This window comes from Chlamydotis macqueenii, chromosome 23, assembly GCF_036417535.1.
Source record: "Chlamydotis macqueenii isolate bChlMac1 chromosome 23, bChlMac1.mat, whole genome shotgun sequence".
Taxonomy (NCBI): Eukaryota; Metazoa; Chordata; class Aves; order Otidiformes; family Otididae; genus Chlamydotis; species Chlamydotis macqueenii.
The window spans coordinates 7,167,845-7,186,347 of NC_141578.1; the positions used below are offsets into that span (position 1 = coordinate 7,167,845).

The 18,503-nt window shown below is 44.1% G+C and overlaps 2 protein-coding genes across 7 annotated transcripts in view; both read right to left on the minus strand.

The window, feature by feature from the left end:
- TRIM33 (tripartite motif containing 33) overlaps positions 1 to 13,479 on the minus strand; it is a 41,627-nt gene extending 28,148 nt beyond the window's left edge. For all 5 annotated transcript variants that reach the window (XR_015260955.1, XR_015260954.1, XR_015260952.1 and 2 more), the window contains exons 1-3: positions 13,035 to 13,479; positions 2,204 to 2,322; positions 1,953 to 2,100 (exon numbers count right to left, since the gene is read on the minus strand). Coding sequence is in view for 1 of the 5 variants with exons in the window: in XM_086765358.1 (XP_086621484.1) it covers positions 1,953 to 2,100; positions 2,204 to 2,322; positions 13,035 to 13,479 (712 nt within the window). In the remaining 4 variants the exon portion in view is untranslated. The remainder of the gene's footprint in view (positions 1 to 1,952; positions 2,101 to 2,203; positions 2,323 to 13,034) is intronic.
- Positions 13,480 to 14,409: 930 nt separating this feature from the next.
- BCAS2 (BCAS2 pre-mRNA processing factor) lies at positions 14,410 to 18,486 on the minus strand. 2 transcript variants are annotated; one of them, XM_086765584.1, is made up of 7 exons: positions 18,254 to 18,486; positions 18,063 to 18,155; positions 17,894 to 17,964; positions 17,626 to 17,787; positions 16,497 to 16,547; positions 15,182 to 15,262; positions 14,410 to 14,855 (listed from the first exon to the last, which is right to left on the minus strand). In XM_086765584.1, the coding sequence occupies exons 1-7, from the start codon at positions 18,344 to 18,346 to the stop codon at positions 14,726 to 14,728; spliced, it is 681 nt and encodes a 226-aa protein (XP_086621710.1). In that variant the 5' UTR covers positions 18,347 to 18,486; the 3' UTR covers positions 14,410 to 14,725. The 2 variants fall into 2 exon arrangements, with proteins under 2 accessions (XP_086621710.1, XP_086621711.1); XM_086765585.1 differs by lacking the exon at positions 16,497 to 16,547.
- Between the last annotated feature and the right edge of the window lie 17 nt (positions 18,487 to 18,503).

Genomic DNA, 18,503 nt, shown 5'->3' on the forward strand with positions numbered 1-18,503 from the left:
TAAACAATACCCATTAAAACATACAGAGAAACCTCTCCAGAAATTAAGTTTATTTGATAAAGTGAAGTAAGACTGTTGTCTAAAAGAACTAAGCTCAACAGCAAACTCTTTAAACTAATATGATTTTGACGAGTTGGCAGAAAGCAAAGCAGTATTACTCCTTTGAAATGGCACAACGAAACAATCAGAAATATCTTAATGTATTTTAAACGTAGAGAGCGAGTAAAATGTCAAGATCTCTCTTCCTCAATACGATCAGGTTGGTCTGTCAATTCATCTCGCAGTTTGCTGACAGTCTGAAGTACTTTCAGACATTCCTATCTGTCTTCCGTTCCATCTGTTCGTAAGGGCATCAAGGTAGCTGGATTCAAAGTATTATGAGACCTCCTGGGGACTCCAGGAAACTCTCTCATGGTTAACATCGTGGATTCCCAATTTACCAAGATGTTAAAAAGATTCTTGTAATCCCAGTAGTTGTAATCATTACAATTGTGTGTGCTATTGTTATAACTCAATGCTGTATTTCTTGTTGTTCTCAGCTGGGCTGTAAAATTGCAAGTCCATGGAAATATAAGTAAGTGCAGGTTTGCAGTTAAAACAAAAGGAGGGAATGTTAAAGCCCATTGCCATACTGTTGCTGCTACCGAGTTCGGAACACAGGTTCTGAGCTACATCCCCTGTACAGCCCTTACCAAGGCTGTCACAACACTGGTCAAAGCTAATCAGCAGATGAACAGAAAGACAATAGTTGATACACTAACCTTTACAGGTGTGTTTGCAGTGTTAATGAATAGGAAATCAATCAACTGATTTTTGCTTGAGTAAGTGTATTATAAGCTTTCTAGACCACAAGCCTTCAAAGAGGAAGATCATGAGACACGATGACCTGAGGATAACTTCTTTGAAGCAGAGCAGGAGCATGAGAGAAGAAGTAGTTGTGCTGAGAATGTGAAATTCTGTGGACATTAAGACTGATGAGTTCTAAGAACTGAAAAGGCCACGTGGAAACTTCTGTGAATTTTTAAACCTTATGTAATCATAAAGAAATAGTATATAAGAAGGTCGTGTATGCCATGGATTTTGTCACTCACTGTGGTGGTGGCCCAGCTCTGAGTTGTTGTGATTAAAGAGCACACCTAGTGTTACCCTGTGCGTGAAATTTCCATTTACGTACCTCCAGATTGTGTAGAACATACAGGTCTTTAAATCAGACCTTTTATCCCATTTGCAAATAAAGTCATCTAAGCTAAACTCCAGTTACCTTTTATCTGCTTTGAGAATGTCTTCCTCAATACCTCAGTAGGTTACAAACAATATACAGTCAAACAATAGTTTAAGAATTAACTTCTAATACAGCTGCATGTCTAAAACTTTGCACATTAGATTTTGCTAAAATTTTGCTACTGAAAGACAGTAAACCTAAAATAAATTCAAATTCCACATTTACTCAGCAACATCAATACAACAGTAACACCATACTGAATATGACTACAAGCTTATCTGCATATACCTCTCTACTGGGAAAACTATAATTACTCCTTATAACCAATACAGCAAAATGTTTAATTTAATTTCTTTGACCAATAGATTAGGTTATCAATACGTCAGCGCTCTCCAGATTTCAACTCCTCCATTTAGTTAGTTATTCTACTAAATAAAAGGATTATTAAGAACTGATCTAAATCCTTTCCAAAGACTGCAGCCTCATTGGGTTTCTTCTGTACTTCAGGTATTTTTTACACTGGATATCAAACTGTACAAAGTGTTAGCAAATAACCCATTTTAGTTTAAAATTTAGTTTTTCCTCTATTTTTAGAGCTACCAATTTTGCACTGGTTACTTTTTACTAAACTTTTCCCAAATCTTTGAGGGAAGTCATAAAGCTAGTTGTTACCTAAACAAGCCTCCCTCTCGTTTTACACGTGCTAAAGAGAAAATACCCAAACACTCACCTGAAGATACATCCTCTTTTTTTCTGATCATATGGTCTTTAGTAAATTTTACTCGCTGATGAGCCTCTATGCAAGTCTTGCACAACCATTCCCCACACTCTACACAAAACCCAACAGCACTAGCATTATCTTCACAACTCGTACACACCTGCAAAGGAAAACAGTCAGTTACCATGACTTTCCTGGAAAGCATTAACATGTACATAAACAAAAATGGCATGTGAATTCCAGCAAGCAGGAAAGTGCCATACCTGTTCTGACTTCTCATCGGAGCTGCTGGGTGTTTCTGACGTGTCTTTTACAAAGTAGTTATCCACCAGATCTATCTGTCTGCATTCTTGGCGGCATACCGGACATCTGATTACACCAACTGCAAAACAGACGAAGTTTCCCAGTTTTAAGAAAAATAACATCAAAATCAACATGCCTAGATTCAAAAGATACAAGAACAAACACAAAAGTCCTCAGACTGCTCATTTCACTTGGGTAAATGGACGGATTCCACAGTTGACATTACCCTTAAAAAACAGCTGTTTCCCATATGTAGCATGTTTCCCCCAAAAAAAACCACTCTAACAGCAAAACACAAAAAACCCCACAAACCACATACACATCTCTCCAGAAAAGGACTCCTTACCTAGAATGAAGTTGTGATGATTTGTACATCACAGTCAGTTTTTCCCCCCAAAAATACATATTTTTATCCAAGTAAATATTGTCTTTTTTCCCTGCTCATTTTAGTTTGTTAAACTCAAGACACCTCTTAATTACGTTTTATAAGCACCTATTGTCCAGTCTGTCTCAAGACAAGCATTAAGAGAGGTGTGTCTGGACAGCCAGGTGTGACCTTAGCGATGTTCATGAAAACGTCAAAGTACTGGTGTGTCACAATATTCTCCTAGATACAACAGAGGATGTGTTCCAACACAACCTATTCCCATGAGGTCAGGGAGGCAGATGCAGTAATATAAAACTTTCAGGGTTTTTTCAAATAGCGTTCCGCAGGGAAAGCTAATACCAAAAACCAGATGAGTTGATAGCAAGAGATCCTCTCACGTCAACTACACCCACCTTTCTGCAGCACTCACAACACTTTGCACATATACGTGTAAACGTACACACACAGCTTTAACACTGGGTGTAAGTTGGACTAGCTCCAGTATCCTGCTTTGCTTCCCTCTGTAATTGCTAAATTACAGTTTTGAGTCCTCAGTGGTGCTGTGAAGAAGTTACTACATGAACCAAATTGACATTTAAAGATGTTCTATGAAAAACTTACATCAAAGGTTTCTAAACTTATTTACCACGAAGCTAGTGGTTCACACTTTCTTCCCTGAAGTGTCATCTAGTCTTAAACCATGTTCCCATGCAATTTTATCGTAAACAGCATTTTCTGGAAGAAGCTTTCAAAGCAATTGGGTATTTCTATACACTGGGACATCTGAAACAACTTTGAAAAGTAAGTGTAATTAAATGATGCTCAACTCCTTTGTGGATATTCAGTTAGAATAGTAGGACTTATTTCAGAGAGACTAATTTCATTAGTAGTAAATTAGCATTAATTTTTTCAAGTGCTAAATTAACCATGGCTTCAGAACACAGAAGATTCACTGCAGAGCAACAACAATAATCCAACCAAAAATTCCCTGTTTCAACAAGCCAAACATGCTTCAAGAGTAGGATGTGAAAAATAACCTGTATTTCAGTACCTACATGTACGAGAGTTTTCACAATGAAGTCTCCCCCATAGGCAGAACCCTGAGATTTTCTTACTACTGAAAGACAATTTTTTTTTTAGGGAATACTACGTGAAAGTCACCTATCAGCTGATGTGTATACTTACAGAACAAAAATTTGAAACATTTACCATTAAAACTATTCCAGCTTAAACAGATCACAGCTAAACCTGATTTTTAGTGCTGTCTTGGGTAAATCACACAAAATATTACAGGAAAAAAAAAAAACACCAGAAGCCCAAGATCTATAATCTTTACACAACGCAAAGTCAAATTCCACAGATGCAAATCACTTCCTGTAAGACAGGTCTGGTTCTGGTTTTAAGCTAGACAGATCACTGAAAGCTTGAAGAAAATCAAGCCTTTTGATGTCCAAAGAGTGATACAACTGTCCGTTGACAGGCTAGATCCTGACGGTGGGTAATTCCACCTTCTGTCCAAGAGGACACAGGGATCGGGCAGTCCACAAACACTGCTCTCACAGTCAAACGCCCCCTCTTTGCACCTCCATATTCAACTACACTTCGCACACACGGTGCCACCAGTGCTCTGCACATATCTCAACAGGTGACAATCCTATGACAAGGCCTTGCAATTCTCATTCACCATATTACACTTCCGCATCGCAGTGTTCATTATTTCCAACAGTATCTTTCCAATATTATAGGAACTACTACACATCTTGTACTCATGCCTCTGTCTTTCAATCGAACACAACACAAATGAATGCAGCATGATTTGTACTAGAAACCAAACCGCATTACTGAAAAGACAGAGGTGTGGCTCATTTTGTGAGGGAGAGGGAAAAGTAGAAAAAAGAAAAATCACATTGAAATAGCATTTACATAGAAGAAAAAAAATAAAGAAATGCTTACCTGTCCAAACATAAGATAATTTGCAAGCTAACCAAGTTTACAGTAAAAATTTAATGAGAATGTATTCTAGGGCAAAGCAAGGCTCAAATGTTTATATAACCTACTAGAAAAACAAAGTTTCACTGCCAGTTTCAGTCCAAAAAATTCTTACCTAAGAAAATTAAGTAAAAATATCATCCTAGTAAATTCTGCTGAATTACATTGTTTTACTTCATCAATTTAAATTAGAAGCTTAATACCATTAAAAACAAACAAACAAAACAAATGCCCGGGCTCTACATTCTCAACCACGGCTTCACATTACTTTGAAGCCAGAAATCAACACTCCTTGGGTTAACAGCAGCACTGAAGTGAAGAGCTGAGAATCAGGAAGTTTCTTTCAGACTTCACATTTCAAATCCCACGTAGCTCAACTTCATCTAACCATAAAAGAGAAATGCTTCTTCCCTGGTAAAAATATTAGAAGAAATAGTATTGACTGTATCACGTGGAATTTGGCACTGAGGGTCTAAAATGTTCTGAATGGCAGTTCCTTTCTGACTTACAATACCCTATCATCAAAATGCTGTCATCAGCATTAACTGCAGGAACACACTTATACTTCAGCTGCCAAAAAAAAAAAAAAAAAAAAGAAAAAGAAAAAGCACCGCACAAATATCACCAGCCATCCACAGATGCTCCTGTGACTACCAGTACTTTCATGAAGAAAGCCCAGAACAATCAGCCTCTGGACCTAAAAGGCCACAGAAAACGATGAACTATTTTACAAGAGCTGCAGATAACCAGAGTGGGCTTCCAAGCTTCTTACACTGCATTTAAAAGGACTGACGTCACAATTTTTTTCTCCTTGTTTATATGACAAACCTCCCTATGATGTACAAGACCTGTAACAACCACAAGCATAAAAACTTGTTACCTACAGAACTTGATACACACAACCATTTGTACCAAATTCTCCCTTCCCTGCCATTTCCAGTAGCACAGTGAACTACATCCTATTCCCAATTAATTGCGCAGTTCAAAGCAGATCTACTCTTTGCCACACACTTCTCCAGAACAGCAAAAATATTTCTAATCATACATGTTTACTGCTCCCCATCCACTGCTACATACAACACGTAGCTTAAACTGAGTTTTGTTTCTCTCCTTTTACCCCTCCTAAGGCTGATGTAAGTGAGAAGCAGGAATAATTTCTTACCTGGAAATCTGGTTTGAGAGTCACCAAAAGGAAAAGCCTGCCTTGCACTGTCAACCCCACTCACAGGGAGACAGGTTTCACTTGCCATCTTCTCACATCATTCCTCCCTACCAGAGTTTCCAAAGCCTGCAACAGAGGGAGAAAAACTCCCAGATTCCTTGTGACGTGCTCCTGAGGACTCTCCTGACATGGCCCGAAAGAGCACTTCACCTGAGACTTGACTCTGAGCTGAAGAAATCACGAAGGAGAACTGACAGCAGCACGTCCCCACAGGAACGTGGTTGGGGATGAATCTGTAGGAAGCACAGCAGGAAACAGCCCTGGGAAGCTGCCTGACCCACTCCACACCCCATTCTCTCCAGCACACTGAGGGGACTCGAGACAGAGCCAGGGCGGATGGAAACAGGAACACTGCCCCTATCCCCAGAACAGTCACTGCCCCTGCCCAGCACGGGAGCCCACGTCTCTCCAAAGAGGGCTGCAGATCACGACTGCGACAGCAAGGAAAAGCCGTACAGCAAGAACATCTTGGTATGGCTTCAGCTCTCCTGGCAACTTCTGCCAAAGTTATCACCTGCACTCCCAACCGAAGCAGAGCACAGAATACCTCAGGTGAAGAGTTCTGTCACAGCAAAGAGCAGTGAGCAGCACAAATTTTACTACGCAACAGGTGTTAAACCATTAGTTACCTAACTGCTAGAAGTCACATCTCCCTCACATTACACATTAGACACTCTTATTTGTCAAAGACTTTATTAAGAATACTAATGAGAGTACTATCTACGTAATCCTTTTAACTGCTTATGGTTTAGATAAAGCACACTAAACCGGACCACAGACAAAGGACATCAGGATGCACAAAACTGCAGTAAATTGAGGAGAAAAAGTAATTTTGTTTTCATAAAAACCAGAAAGACTGCTAAAAAATCTGCAACATAACCCAGCAGCACATGACAATTAAACACTTCAAAGAAATTAAGATTTCAAATAGAAGATGCTTTTAATTTACTGTTGCCAACTAACACCTAAAGCCGCAACAAAAGTATTTTTCTTAACTGTAACTCTGAACTATAAGAATACCTTGCACATATTTATGTTTAAAATTTCCCAAAGGTAACGACATTTCTCTGATGGCTATTTGCACACATCTCAAAACAGGCTATTTTTTTCAACAGGTTAATATAACTGTGAAAGCCTTCATCGTGAACTAGTTTAAACAGGAAATGTATGCAAAATCTGCTTAGAATTCATTTCTCCAGCCTGACATCTTAAGCATGACAACACTAAAACACTCTTCCAAATTTAAAAAATGCTTGAGAGCTACAAAGATGGAAGGGGAAAGGCTTGATTCTCTATACTTCCAGTCTTGTAGAATCAAACCAGAGAAATTGTCTCCAGCGACAGCTTACATGAAGTATGCAGCTACTATACCCACTCCAACTTGATATGAAAGAATCTTGGCACTTTTAACATAAGATGAAATCAACCGATCTGCCCCAGTACATGCTTTGCTAGGCAAGACACATGCTGCCCGGTCATACAGTATGTGTTCAACTCATACCTACTACTTTTGCACAGAGTGTTCTGAATCTTATTCCTTGCTCCCTACTCACACTTCTAGAAATTCCCTTCTGGAATTCCACCAGATGTTTCAGAGACCATCTGTAGAAGAGCAAAGCGTCCTGAGCCAGTAATTAACCTGCTTACTACCCAAACCCACATACTACCATCCTTCAGTCTGGTTTTCTAGTTTTTGCTTACAGTCACTAGCGAGAAGTCGGCTGGGAGCCTCCAGCACTGCAGCCCTGGGGTTAGCGAAAGGGGAAGTGGGGAGGAAGGGAAGGGGAACACCCTTACAACCAGCCATGGAAACTTAGTCACTACAAACATTACACTAGCTAAAGCAAAACAGCTGCTTCCATGCCTCAGGATTCATACACTCACTTGTTGCCTTCAGTCAACAGAAAATGAACACCTAACCAAACTCTTCTTCAACCTTACAGGGAACAAAAAGCCATAATGGAAAGTAAAGCCACTGAAGGTCTAACTCCAAGACAGCCTTTGGTAACAAAATAAAGGGTATTGCTGGGGGGGGGGGGAGATCATCGATCTGAATGAGGGAGCGCGTGGCATGCACACGATGTACCTGAGGAAGTGATAAGTCACTAGAAAAAGCACTTTGTACTTCAGTACCACCGTTCACCACAGGACCCCATCCATCACTGGGCTAACGCAGGGAGTCTTTCCGGTAGTACAAAATTACCTGTTCAAAGTATCTCTCAAAGTTTATTCAAATATTGAACCCAAACACTTGTATTCCTAAATATCCCTATTTACACACTAAAATTCATATTTTCATAACATCCAACTGCTTTAACATAAGCTCTGGTCTGTAAAACAAAAATCTTCAGCAAGTCTTTTGTTGCTTCATGACAGTCAAGAGCACTAAAGCCCTAAAACATGAGTATAAAACAGTAACTTTGACCTCACTTTAATACCCTAAAATACAATGTTTAAAGTACCTTGTAGACAAGAAGTCGAATAGGAGGCAAGAGCACGCCCTTCAGCAAGAAAGGCCAAGGCATCCCGGGCTGCACTAGCAGGTACAGGCAGCAGGGCCAGGGCAGCGATCCTTCCCTTTGTTCCGCACTCTGGGAGACCACGCCTGGGTACTGGGCCCAGTCTGGGACTCCTCACCACAGGACAAGCCCAGTGGTGGCAACCAAGACGATCAGGGCTGAAGCACACAACATGTGAGGAGAGGCCACACCTCAGAGACCCCTCAGCCTGCACTGGGGGACCTCACCACTGTCTGCAACTCCCTGACAGGGCAGGGGGGCAGAGCCAGGCTCCTCACAGAGGTGCACAGTAAGGGGCAAGCATTAACACACAAGCAGGAACAAGGCAAAATTTGCTTCAATGCAATATATATTTCATGTATTTACAAGGATGGTCACACACTGCAACAGAGGCTCAGAGAAGTGGTGAAGCTGCCATCCCGGCAGACAGCGACCATGCAACCGGGCGAGGCCCTAGAGAACCTCCTCTAACCAGGTCTGTTTTGAGCAAGAGGTTGAGCTAGACACATCTGCCAGTCTCTGCCAACATACGTGATGCTGTGCTCCTTTAAGAACATTAATTTTAAAGAAATGCCTTAGATTTTCTGTTGATACTTACGAGACATCAATTAGCAGTAGCCTAAAATTCTACCACAGCATCCACTGACAATCAAGTCATCAACCTTCTACAATCCTAACTACTGTTGCGTGAATAGGATCATTTTAGACATCTGGTTTCAAACACACAGGTTTGTTTGGGGTTGATTGCCAACACAAAAGTACTAACTGAATACAAGAAAATCCAAAATCCTTTCAGATGTTTACATTGTTACAACGGTGATAAAGCTTTGCAGTTCAGGAAATATTTGCAAGCACTCATGCAATTTAATAACTCAAACTTCCGTTTTAAGTTCAAACTTGGCACGCTTGCAGTCCTCTAAGGAACAAGTCTTTGCCAGGTTTCATTGATGCGTTGAGAACACCAGCAGTAGTTACTGCATGTACATAATATCCACTTCCCTCAGAAATACAGGGGTCCGAGTATGTATTTCTGCACAGCCACATATCAAAACCTGTGTTCTCGTTTCAGTATCACAGGTCAAGTGAGTGACACAATTAGACTGAAATCTATCAGAATATAAATACATATTTTTGGAAAAATTAACCGCTTTCAAGGGTTTTTTTTTTCAGTTTTTTTTTCCTTTTTGATAAACAGTCCTTGTTTATATCACACCTGTCATATGTTGACCTGACAACACATTATATTTAATAAGAAAACCCAATTTATAGCAATCATATACATCAATTCTTATAAAAATAACACAACCCTAGAATGTTCTCAGACAAAAACATTATTTTAAAACACACTATTAATTTAGCATTAAATATAAGTTTCAGACCAAGATTTTTATTAAATCCAGAATATGAACTGAATATTTTTCAGGACTCAGCCTCTCTCTGCTCCAGCATGTATTCATGACCCTCACTCATCAACACAGCAGAAAGCTAAAGAATCAAGAGAGTTCAGGTCACGTGTACTAACATTCACTGAAACTAAGATGACCTGCATTTACATAGCTTAAGCAGTTTATTTGACGCAGGAATTTTAAGGTTTCTAGCCAGAAGACAAAGTAACTTCTGCCAAACTCAATTTAAGTGATATGGTCACATTCTCACAGACATCACGCCATTTTTATGTCCCCATTCCACAGCAAATTAAAAAGTTACTGCATAATTTGAGGTGCGATTAATACACTGTTTCTAAACACACAAACATGGTATGGGAGTTGAATTCAGCATGTCAAAATAATTTATGGTACTATGCATTGCAGCACTCAGTAGTAAACATACCGTTCCTCAAATTATACATACATGCACATTAACCAATTGTATATGTATCCCTTCGGCTCTCTGAAAGAGTCTTGCAGCTCTTTTTGAGTTTTTCAGCCTAATGAAGATTGTGACATTCACAAGCAGCTGGGAGAGCCACATATTCTCTCTATTGAGATAATCTTCTTAAGAGAGCTCGTAAATATCTCAGTGAGGCAGTGAAATCTCAAAACAACCTGTCTTCCCAGGAACAGAAGCAGCAGGTGCACAAAAAGTTGTTTTGCAGTATCTGTAACTATCTGAAACCTCTAACTTAGAAATAAACATTTTTTCAGAATACTGTGAAACAAATACAAGAAGGCATTTTCTTGTAACCTATTCAACCTGAAAGGAAGAGTCTAGTTGGACAGCTGAAACACTGGGCATTAAGAAATCTTCTATCCACCACAGAAAATGCACATTTCAAAGACCTAGGAAGTCATTAAATGGAATATAAGATGCTACTTTTAATGTTACTTAAATAAATGACACAAAAATATGTATGTTTTAAATACATAAAACCAAAACCTTCTAATTGTTTTCCCCAACATAAATGTAAACAACAGCAAAAAAAAATTATTTCACCAGTGCAATAGAGCACAAACCTACCAGTTACTTCTCTATAATACAGCAAACCACAACTTTGGAAAATTGTTTTAAACTTTAGTCACTGTTTCTCAGACTTTTAGGAATTGAAACCATTCTTCTGTCTTCATTAGCAGCATCTCTAAAGGCAGTGGCAACAGGGTAGAAGAAGAAATGCTGATACAGACCACAAACTACTGCCTTCAAGAATCCTTAGTATTTCCTCTGTGAGAGCAGCAGGGTGCTTTCATCAGGAAAGGTAATGTTGCTCAGAAAACTGTTCTGTAGGTATCAGCCTCGCAGTCAGCTCCTGGTAAGTAACTCCCACAGTTATTACCAAATAAATACACATAGTTACTATTTTAATTAAGACAGCAATCAGGAAAATATGAAAAGAAAAACACAGTTCTTTTCCATAGCGCTTTCTCTTATCTCAATGTAGAGACACTGAAAAATAGCAGGTAAATTTAAATGCATATTAAAAAGTACATCGTATAATGCAGCAGTGAGAGCCTCCCGTTAAGTGTAACCTGCTTCTGGTATAGCTATGGGTACCATTTCCCATTAACTCTTCCTTCATGAAAAAACACCTGCTCATGGTTAAAGGGACCAGAGAAGCAGAAGTAGAAGTAACCCTTCATGACTATCAAACCCCATGCCAACAGGGAAGGAACCTGCATGACTAAGCAACATGGTACTTCTCTGTACGTGGGAATGTCTATTTGTACCTGATTTACTGGTAAGCATTTCATGTGCCATTCAACTGATTCCATTTACCACGTGCAGAGAGAGCTGTCCACCAAACTGCATCTTTGTCTGCAGTTCTGGTTGGTCTATGTTTCGTTCTTAACCGACCTGCTAGGCATTTGTTCATGCAGACTCACGTACCACTACGGATGGATCATATACATCTTTACCAGTATACTCTCCTGGATCCTACATGCACATCTTACTCACATCATCTAGAAGTTTTTGATGCAGCAATCAAAGATGAATTCGTATTTCACCAAGGCACACAATCAAGCATTCTTAAAATGTGTATAACAAGAATTGAGGTACCAGTCTAGATGTACCTCAGAAGCTATGCTTCATGTTATTCCCGCACTTGTATCCTCACAAACACAGCAGGATTCAGATAATCTTGCTAATTGCTAGTGAAATAAACCTAGCTTTCCAAGTTCTGTATCTTTTACTAGCATATATAACACAAAATGTAGAATCTGGAATGTAACAAGAAGGATCACAAGACCAACTGAGTGCTTTAGTTAGTGCCTTTATGAACTATATTTAATGCATCATCTGTTAAAAACTGATGGACTTTCTAAGACTACATCCTAGATGAACCGCTTCTGAACAGTCTGGATAAAAGAATCACTACCAGGGCAGGTTAATTCCTTCGCTATGTAACACAGGAAAGGCTTGAGTCCTTGCTAAAACCAGAAAGACGTGACCAAACAAGGTCTCTTTGACCACAGGGCCTAGTTAAAACCACTTACCAGGGCCCTAGTTTGGTCTTCAGACCACAGTATGTGAGTCACTCCATTAAAAGCTCTAGGAGCTTTTCAGTTCCACCTCTGACCATACAAAATAAAAGTACAATTAAAAAAAAAAGCTGTGATTTCAGTAAAAACACCTGGAAGGAGCAGTCTACACTCGTTCCATGGCACAGAAGTTACGCACGTGTAGGGTACACAGGCACAGCAAATCAGCTGACAAACAGCACCGTGACGTTTCAACTCAGTCCGCAGGAAACATATCTGAAAGCAGGCGTGCTACACACACCGTTTCCAACTGAGCAGGTAATACCGCAACAACAGTGAATTAGATTTTGCTTAGACAAGTTTTGGTTTTTTGGTGAATGCTGTACAACCTAACAGCAGAACATCTCCTTGTAGACACATGCCTCTACTGTAGCACCCCTGAAATCCAAAACAAAACAAAACGCACGGGACAATTGACACTATAATTTCAAGAACAGAGAGATCAACTTCCAAGTTTTAGCAGATGCTTGAAAATATGAAGCAAGCTGCTGACAGGCGTTGTAAGACAGACCCTGGGGGATGAGGGAACAGAAACACCGGCGGTCACGTACGCAAGCTCTCCGGTAGAGCCATCAAACCAGGCCGAGAAAAACTACGCGTTCAAACCCAGGGAAACCGAAGCCGAACGCTCGCTCGATGCCAGAAACGAGAACCCAGCCAAGAAACCCAGCGGCGAGCAACCCAGCGAGGGAGCACGGCCCCGGCCGCCCCCGCACTCACCTTGCTGGATGTCGCCGTTGGCGCCGCCGGGCACGGGCACGCTGAGCTGCCGCTCGGGCTCGGGCAGGCAGCGCCGGCAGAAGGAGTGCAGGCAGGGCAGCAGCTTGGGCTCGGCCTCGCGCCGGCTCTGCAGGCTTTGCGCGCACACGGCGCACGTGTCCAGCAGCGAGAAGGGCCCCGGCGCCGCCGGCGTCAGCGGGGGCACGGGGCTGGGGCCCGGCCCCGGAACGACACCGGGCCCCGCCGCCGCCTCGGCCTCGGCCTCCCCGAGACCGCGCTCCGCCGCCGCGCCCGGGCTCTCCCGCTCCTCGGGTGGCGCGGCGGCGGGCGCGGGAGGCGCGGCGCCGGAGGGGGACGCGGCTGCGGGCTCCAGGCCGCCGCCGCCGCCCGGCCCGGCCTCAGCAGCCCCCTCGCCGCCGCCGCCTCCTCCTTTGTTTTCCGCCATGTTTCCTCCTTTGAACCCAGCTCCCCGCTCCGCGCACGCACGGCGTCACCACGCGCCGTGCGCGCGCCCCAGCAGGGAGGCGGGCCCGAGGCTCGCGCAGGCGCGCTCGTAACCGGCCGCGACGCCACGCGCAGGAGCGCGTGCTTGGCCGTTACGGGGGCGTCCGGAAAGACGAGCCGTGACGTACGGCCGGCCAGGGCGGGGCGCAGCTCTGTCGCGGCACCTCGAGCTGAATCCCCATTGGCCGCCACCAGCGGCCTCCCAGCCAATCGCCAGTGGGGGCCGGCGCCCCAGGGGCGGAGCGCGGGGCAGGGGGCGGATCCCGGCCCCGCCCCCGCCAGGCCAGGCCTGCGCGAGCCCTGCCGGTGGCGCCGGCGCCGTGAGCGCCCTGAGCGCCGTGCCGCACGCGACACGAGCGCCGCTGTCCCCGGTACCCGGCCCTGCAGAGGAACGCGCGAGCGGGGCGGGGGAGCCCCGTGTCCTCAGAGGGTAACGGGAACACCCGCACTAGCGGAGCAGCGGCAAGGAGGCTGATGTATTACCCCGCGGCAGGGCCGACAGAAGCACGGTTGCCGCGCTGCGGCTGGATCACGAGAAACGTGCGTTAGAAGGCACCCGGGTGATGCACTGCACAGCCTGGGAGCGCAGGATATAAACCCCTAAAAAGCCCCCTGGCCGTGCGCAGTTCGGCTGGGACGCCTCACGGGCAGGAACGAGGATTTACCTTGGCAGCTCCAGGGGCTGCGTCCCGGCCTCGCTCCTGGGCGGGCAGGGGCCAGCCACGAACGCTGTGAAGGCGAGCAGCAGCCTCTGCCCCAGACACAGCCTCCCACACCGAATTACGCACCTCCACCATGCACGGCTGTTCGGTAGGTTCACTGGGCAAAGCTCTTGGACAGCGCTGAGGCTGAACGTGAATCGGAAACCATGCAGATAGCAAAACAACGTTTATTGAAGGCATAGGGAAAATGCAAATCCATGGAATGGGGTTTTTAAGAGCTGCTCCTTCAGGTATATAAAAAGCTAAACAATTCACAGTCCATTTAACTGTGCCCAGGACGCTTTGAGTCTACCCTATCTCCTCCTAGAATTTAAAACAAGGAAAAGAAACAACGAAAATACCTTTTCATCACCTTACACAACTGCAACTAGAGGTGTCTACAAACACATAGCATCTCCAAAGTTTTTAATTTTTTTTTTTTTTTTTTTTTTTAACATAAGCTGCAGTAAGACAGTGAGGATTAAGTCACTGGAAGTCTTGCTGGATATTCTCCTTGTTTGCTTCCCCATGCTGCTGTTTGATTTGTGAAATTTCATTTTCTAGTTGCACAATAGTTCGTTCAATCTCATAATTTTTACTGACAAGAGAGACCCATCTGGAAGGGAAAAGAAATAAAAAAAAGCCTTTAAGTGTTAAGTAATAGTGCTCTGTTTTAAAATCAAGTTTAAGAAACAACTTGGGCAACTTCAAGCAGCTAATATGCCCTCCTTTTCACTTCTGTTACTCACTGATTCACACAACCACAGTAACTCTTATGTAGACCTGAATTACAAATCCTTTAAAAGGCTTTGTGCAAAGCAACAGTATTCACACAGTAACATCCCACCACAGTACTGAAAGATCACTGATGCTCTGCGTGGAAGAACTTCAAGCAAAAGATATACTCATGGAAGATGTAACAGAAAAATTCTAGATACTCACGTAGATTCCATTTCTCGTAGCTTAGCCCCAGCTGTGAGCTGCATGTTCTTTCGTTGCCAGTTCAGATCTTGAATGTTCTTCCTGGGAAGAAACAGATCTATGTATTTTTTCTGTCTCCTCTCTTTGAAATGTGTAATATCTGCTGCTAATTTTGAAACACACCTAATCCCTAGACGTACTACCAGAAAACACTTGTGTAGCCAGGACCATAACTACAACATATATATAGACAGACAAATCTAGTACAGGGCTGCACACAGAACCCTGCGATAAATAAATAATAATTAAAACCCCCCAAAATAACAAAAACAACAACAAAAAACCTTTCACTCTAATACAAGTAAAACTTCAAACATTCAAGGCTACTGCTCCTGGACAAGTACAGAACACAGGAAATCTGGTGTGTTCTCTCTGAAAAAAGAAGTCAGAAAAGCAAAGATGAACTGCTAGCTATTCACAAAATTCAGTAATTCAGTGAAGCATCTGAAAAGTGCAGAATATTTAAAATACTTTGTTCTCTAAGTAGCTGTTAGTTCACACTACTAATGCTCATATTCTGTTAGCGTCCTTGCCATACACTGTGATGTTCCTTCAGCCTTCCCAACTTGAGTTCTGCTTCAAGCTCCCTTTGAGTTCCCATTCCCACACCGATTCTGTCCAAGACAATAATCCCAGCTAACCTGAACACGCAGGTACTGATAAAAGATATGACTCACTATGCAGCTTGCCTTCTACCTACGTCCCAGTATACAGTCCCATCTTTATGCTGAAAATGACAGTAGTTCGCCTAAATCTGAAAAACTTCACTTGCCAAGTCCATAGCATACTGTCTAAATAGAGTGAATTATGAAGGTGCCTCATTTCAATACACTACGACCTCCACCCCCGAGTAATCCATCTTTGTAAACTCGTTAAAAGATCCTCTTTAAAATGATAGGCCAAACCTAACATCAGGGAATGTGTCTTTGCTGAGACAACTGCACACAAAACAGAAGTCTGTCAGCAGTGAAAAGAAAACATGACTGCCTTTCAGAGAGGATTCCACCACAATCCATTCTGTTCAAAGCAGATGCTCAGACAAAAAACATAAAACCAAACAAAACAAACACAGAGTTTGAGTGGAATATGCATTATGAAAGTAACTGCTTGGGGAGACCAGGGTCAGATGTTCTCATTGCTGTTATTATTACTGGGTCTTTTCTCCTATGGCCACGGCAATAGCATACACATAAGCCTTTGGATAGCTTGGGGTGGGGGGAAAGGGGTTCATTGTCCTTCCAACTTCAGTACGAAAATAGGAAAATGAATGACTCACCTCAACTTCTGAAGCTCTTTCTGGGCTTGTTCTATCATATGAACCAGATGTCTAATAGCAGAATGCAAGCAAAGCATTAGGAAAACACACAATTGCTAGATCAGACCCATTTAACCTGCCATTGCAGAGTTAAGGATGCAACAAGACACTTCGATGTAAACACGGGACAGCTTGTCCTCAGTGCAGTCTGTGCTCTTCGCTCCTGAAGGGAGTGACACCATGCCAAAACATTCCAATTGTAACATACGCAGTTTTAAGACATAAATCTTCAATAATCACTATGGTCAGCCCTTGCCATCAGACAGTACCACACAATCTTATCTATTAGCTGATCAAGTTTTATCTTCAAGGTTGTTACTGTATGCTTGTACTATCCTGACTAGAACGCTACTGTAACATCTCCCTACCTTATCCCCCACCTGCTAATTTTGATTCTAAAATTGCCTGTAACCAATTTTTGTTATTGTTTCCCTCATACAATATTGTCAGAGTACAAAGAGTTCTTTTCACTTCCTGACGTATATTCACGCTCATAGGTAGAGGATCTACCTGCCTCCCTTCTCTTAAGCTAAGCAACCCTTTGCCCTCTCTCAAAGGTAAGTTTCATGTTCCTTTTTCTACACTTCTGTCTAAGGCTGAGCTAACCCTTCTTGAAAGCGGACACAAACATTCTCTGCCTGAAATAGCCCTGCTGCTTCTTGCAGCCAGTGTCTACAACTTTTTTTTTTTGTTTTTGCAAGAGCTTTATTAATAATGGCTCCAGGCTGAGCAGGATCAGTAGCAAGTCATCTTTATTTCCACTGCTGAATTACCATTTCACAGGCTGTCATTAGTCCCTTCAGTTACCATCAATTAAAGCCCATTATCACCAACTGCTACCCACACAATAACTCACAAAATTCAAGACTGGGATGTACTGAAACACAGGCTATTCATTGGCCACAGAGACAGCTCCTTCTCTTTCAGATCAGCCGCCTTTTCGTCTACATATAGCTCTCTGAAAAGGGCTCAGTTATTCCAGGATATGTTCTAAAGATTGCCATGGGACTTACACAGGAAAACACGAGAAACACTCCAAAATCAAAGTCAGAACTTCAACTAGGTTCAGCAAAACAGATGAAGGCCTTACTCGTTGTACACCTTCCAAGCGTTACAACCGTGCTGCGACATTAACTCCAGGTTCTCGATGCGGACCGCCTGGTGCTCCAGCTGCGCCATGGAGTTGTTCACGCATTCCTGCCACGCCGTGATATCGTTCTTCTGGCCGGAGGACGGGGCCGGCAGCTCGTACCTAGAACACCCGGCCGGCCTCAGAGGGAGGCCCAGGCCGCCCCGGGCGCGGCAGGCACCGCTCCCCGAGGGCACGGCGGCCAGCTGCTCGGGCCGGCTCGGCTCACCTCTTCATGCTGAGCAGCTCGAGGGGCTGCCGGGCCGCCAGGCGCTCGAACTCGTTCCGCATGATCTCGGTCTGCGGGGAGAGCAGCGGCAGGCGGCGGCTGGGGCGGGGTGGATGCGGGCGGGGGAGCGCGGGGGGCCGCGAAGAGGGGGCCGGCCGGGCCGCCTCACCTCGAAGGCGCTGTAGTCGTGCGCCGGCAGGTAACTGAGGTAGTTCTTCGTCGGCCGGTACCGCCGCGTCTCCTCTTCCACCAGCGCCGCGGCCTAGCGCACACGGGGCGTCAGGCGAGAAGGCCGCCGCCCCCCGCCCCGGCCCGCGCCCGCCGCCCCGGCCCGCGCCCGCCGCCCCGGCCCGCGCTCACCGCCTCCCGGACGCCCGGCGCCTCGTAGCCCTGGTCGAAGTAGGGCAGCGCGTCCACCACCACGTCGCCCGCCACCAGGCCCGGGCCCGCCATGCTGCTCCGGCTCTGCGCCTGCGCCAGACCCGGCTCTCCGCCAAGCGGCGCTGCAGCACAGCGCCTGCGCGCCCCCTCCCGGCCGACGGCGCCGCGCAAGTGACGCAGCGACGAAGCGGCGAGTTGGCCCCGCCCTCCGCGGGAGGAACGGCGGGAG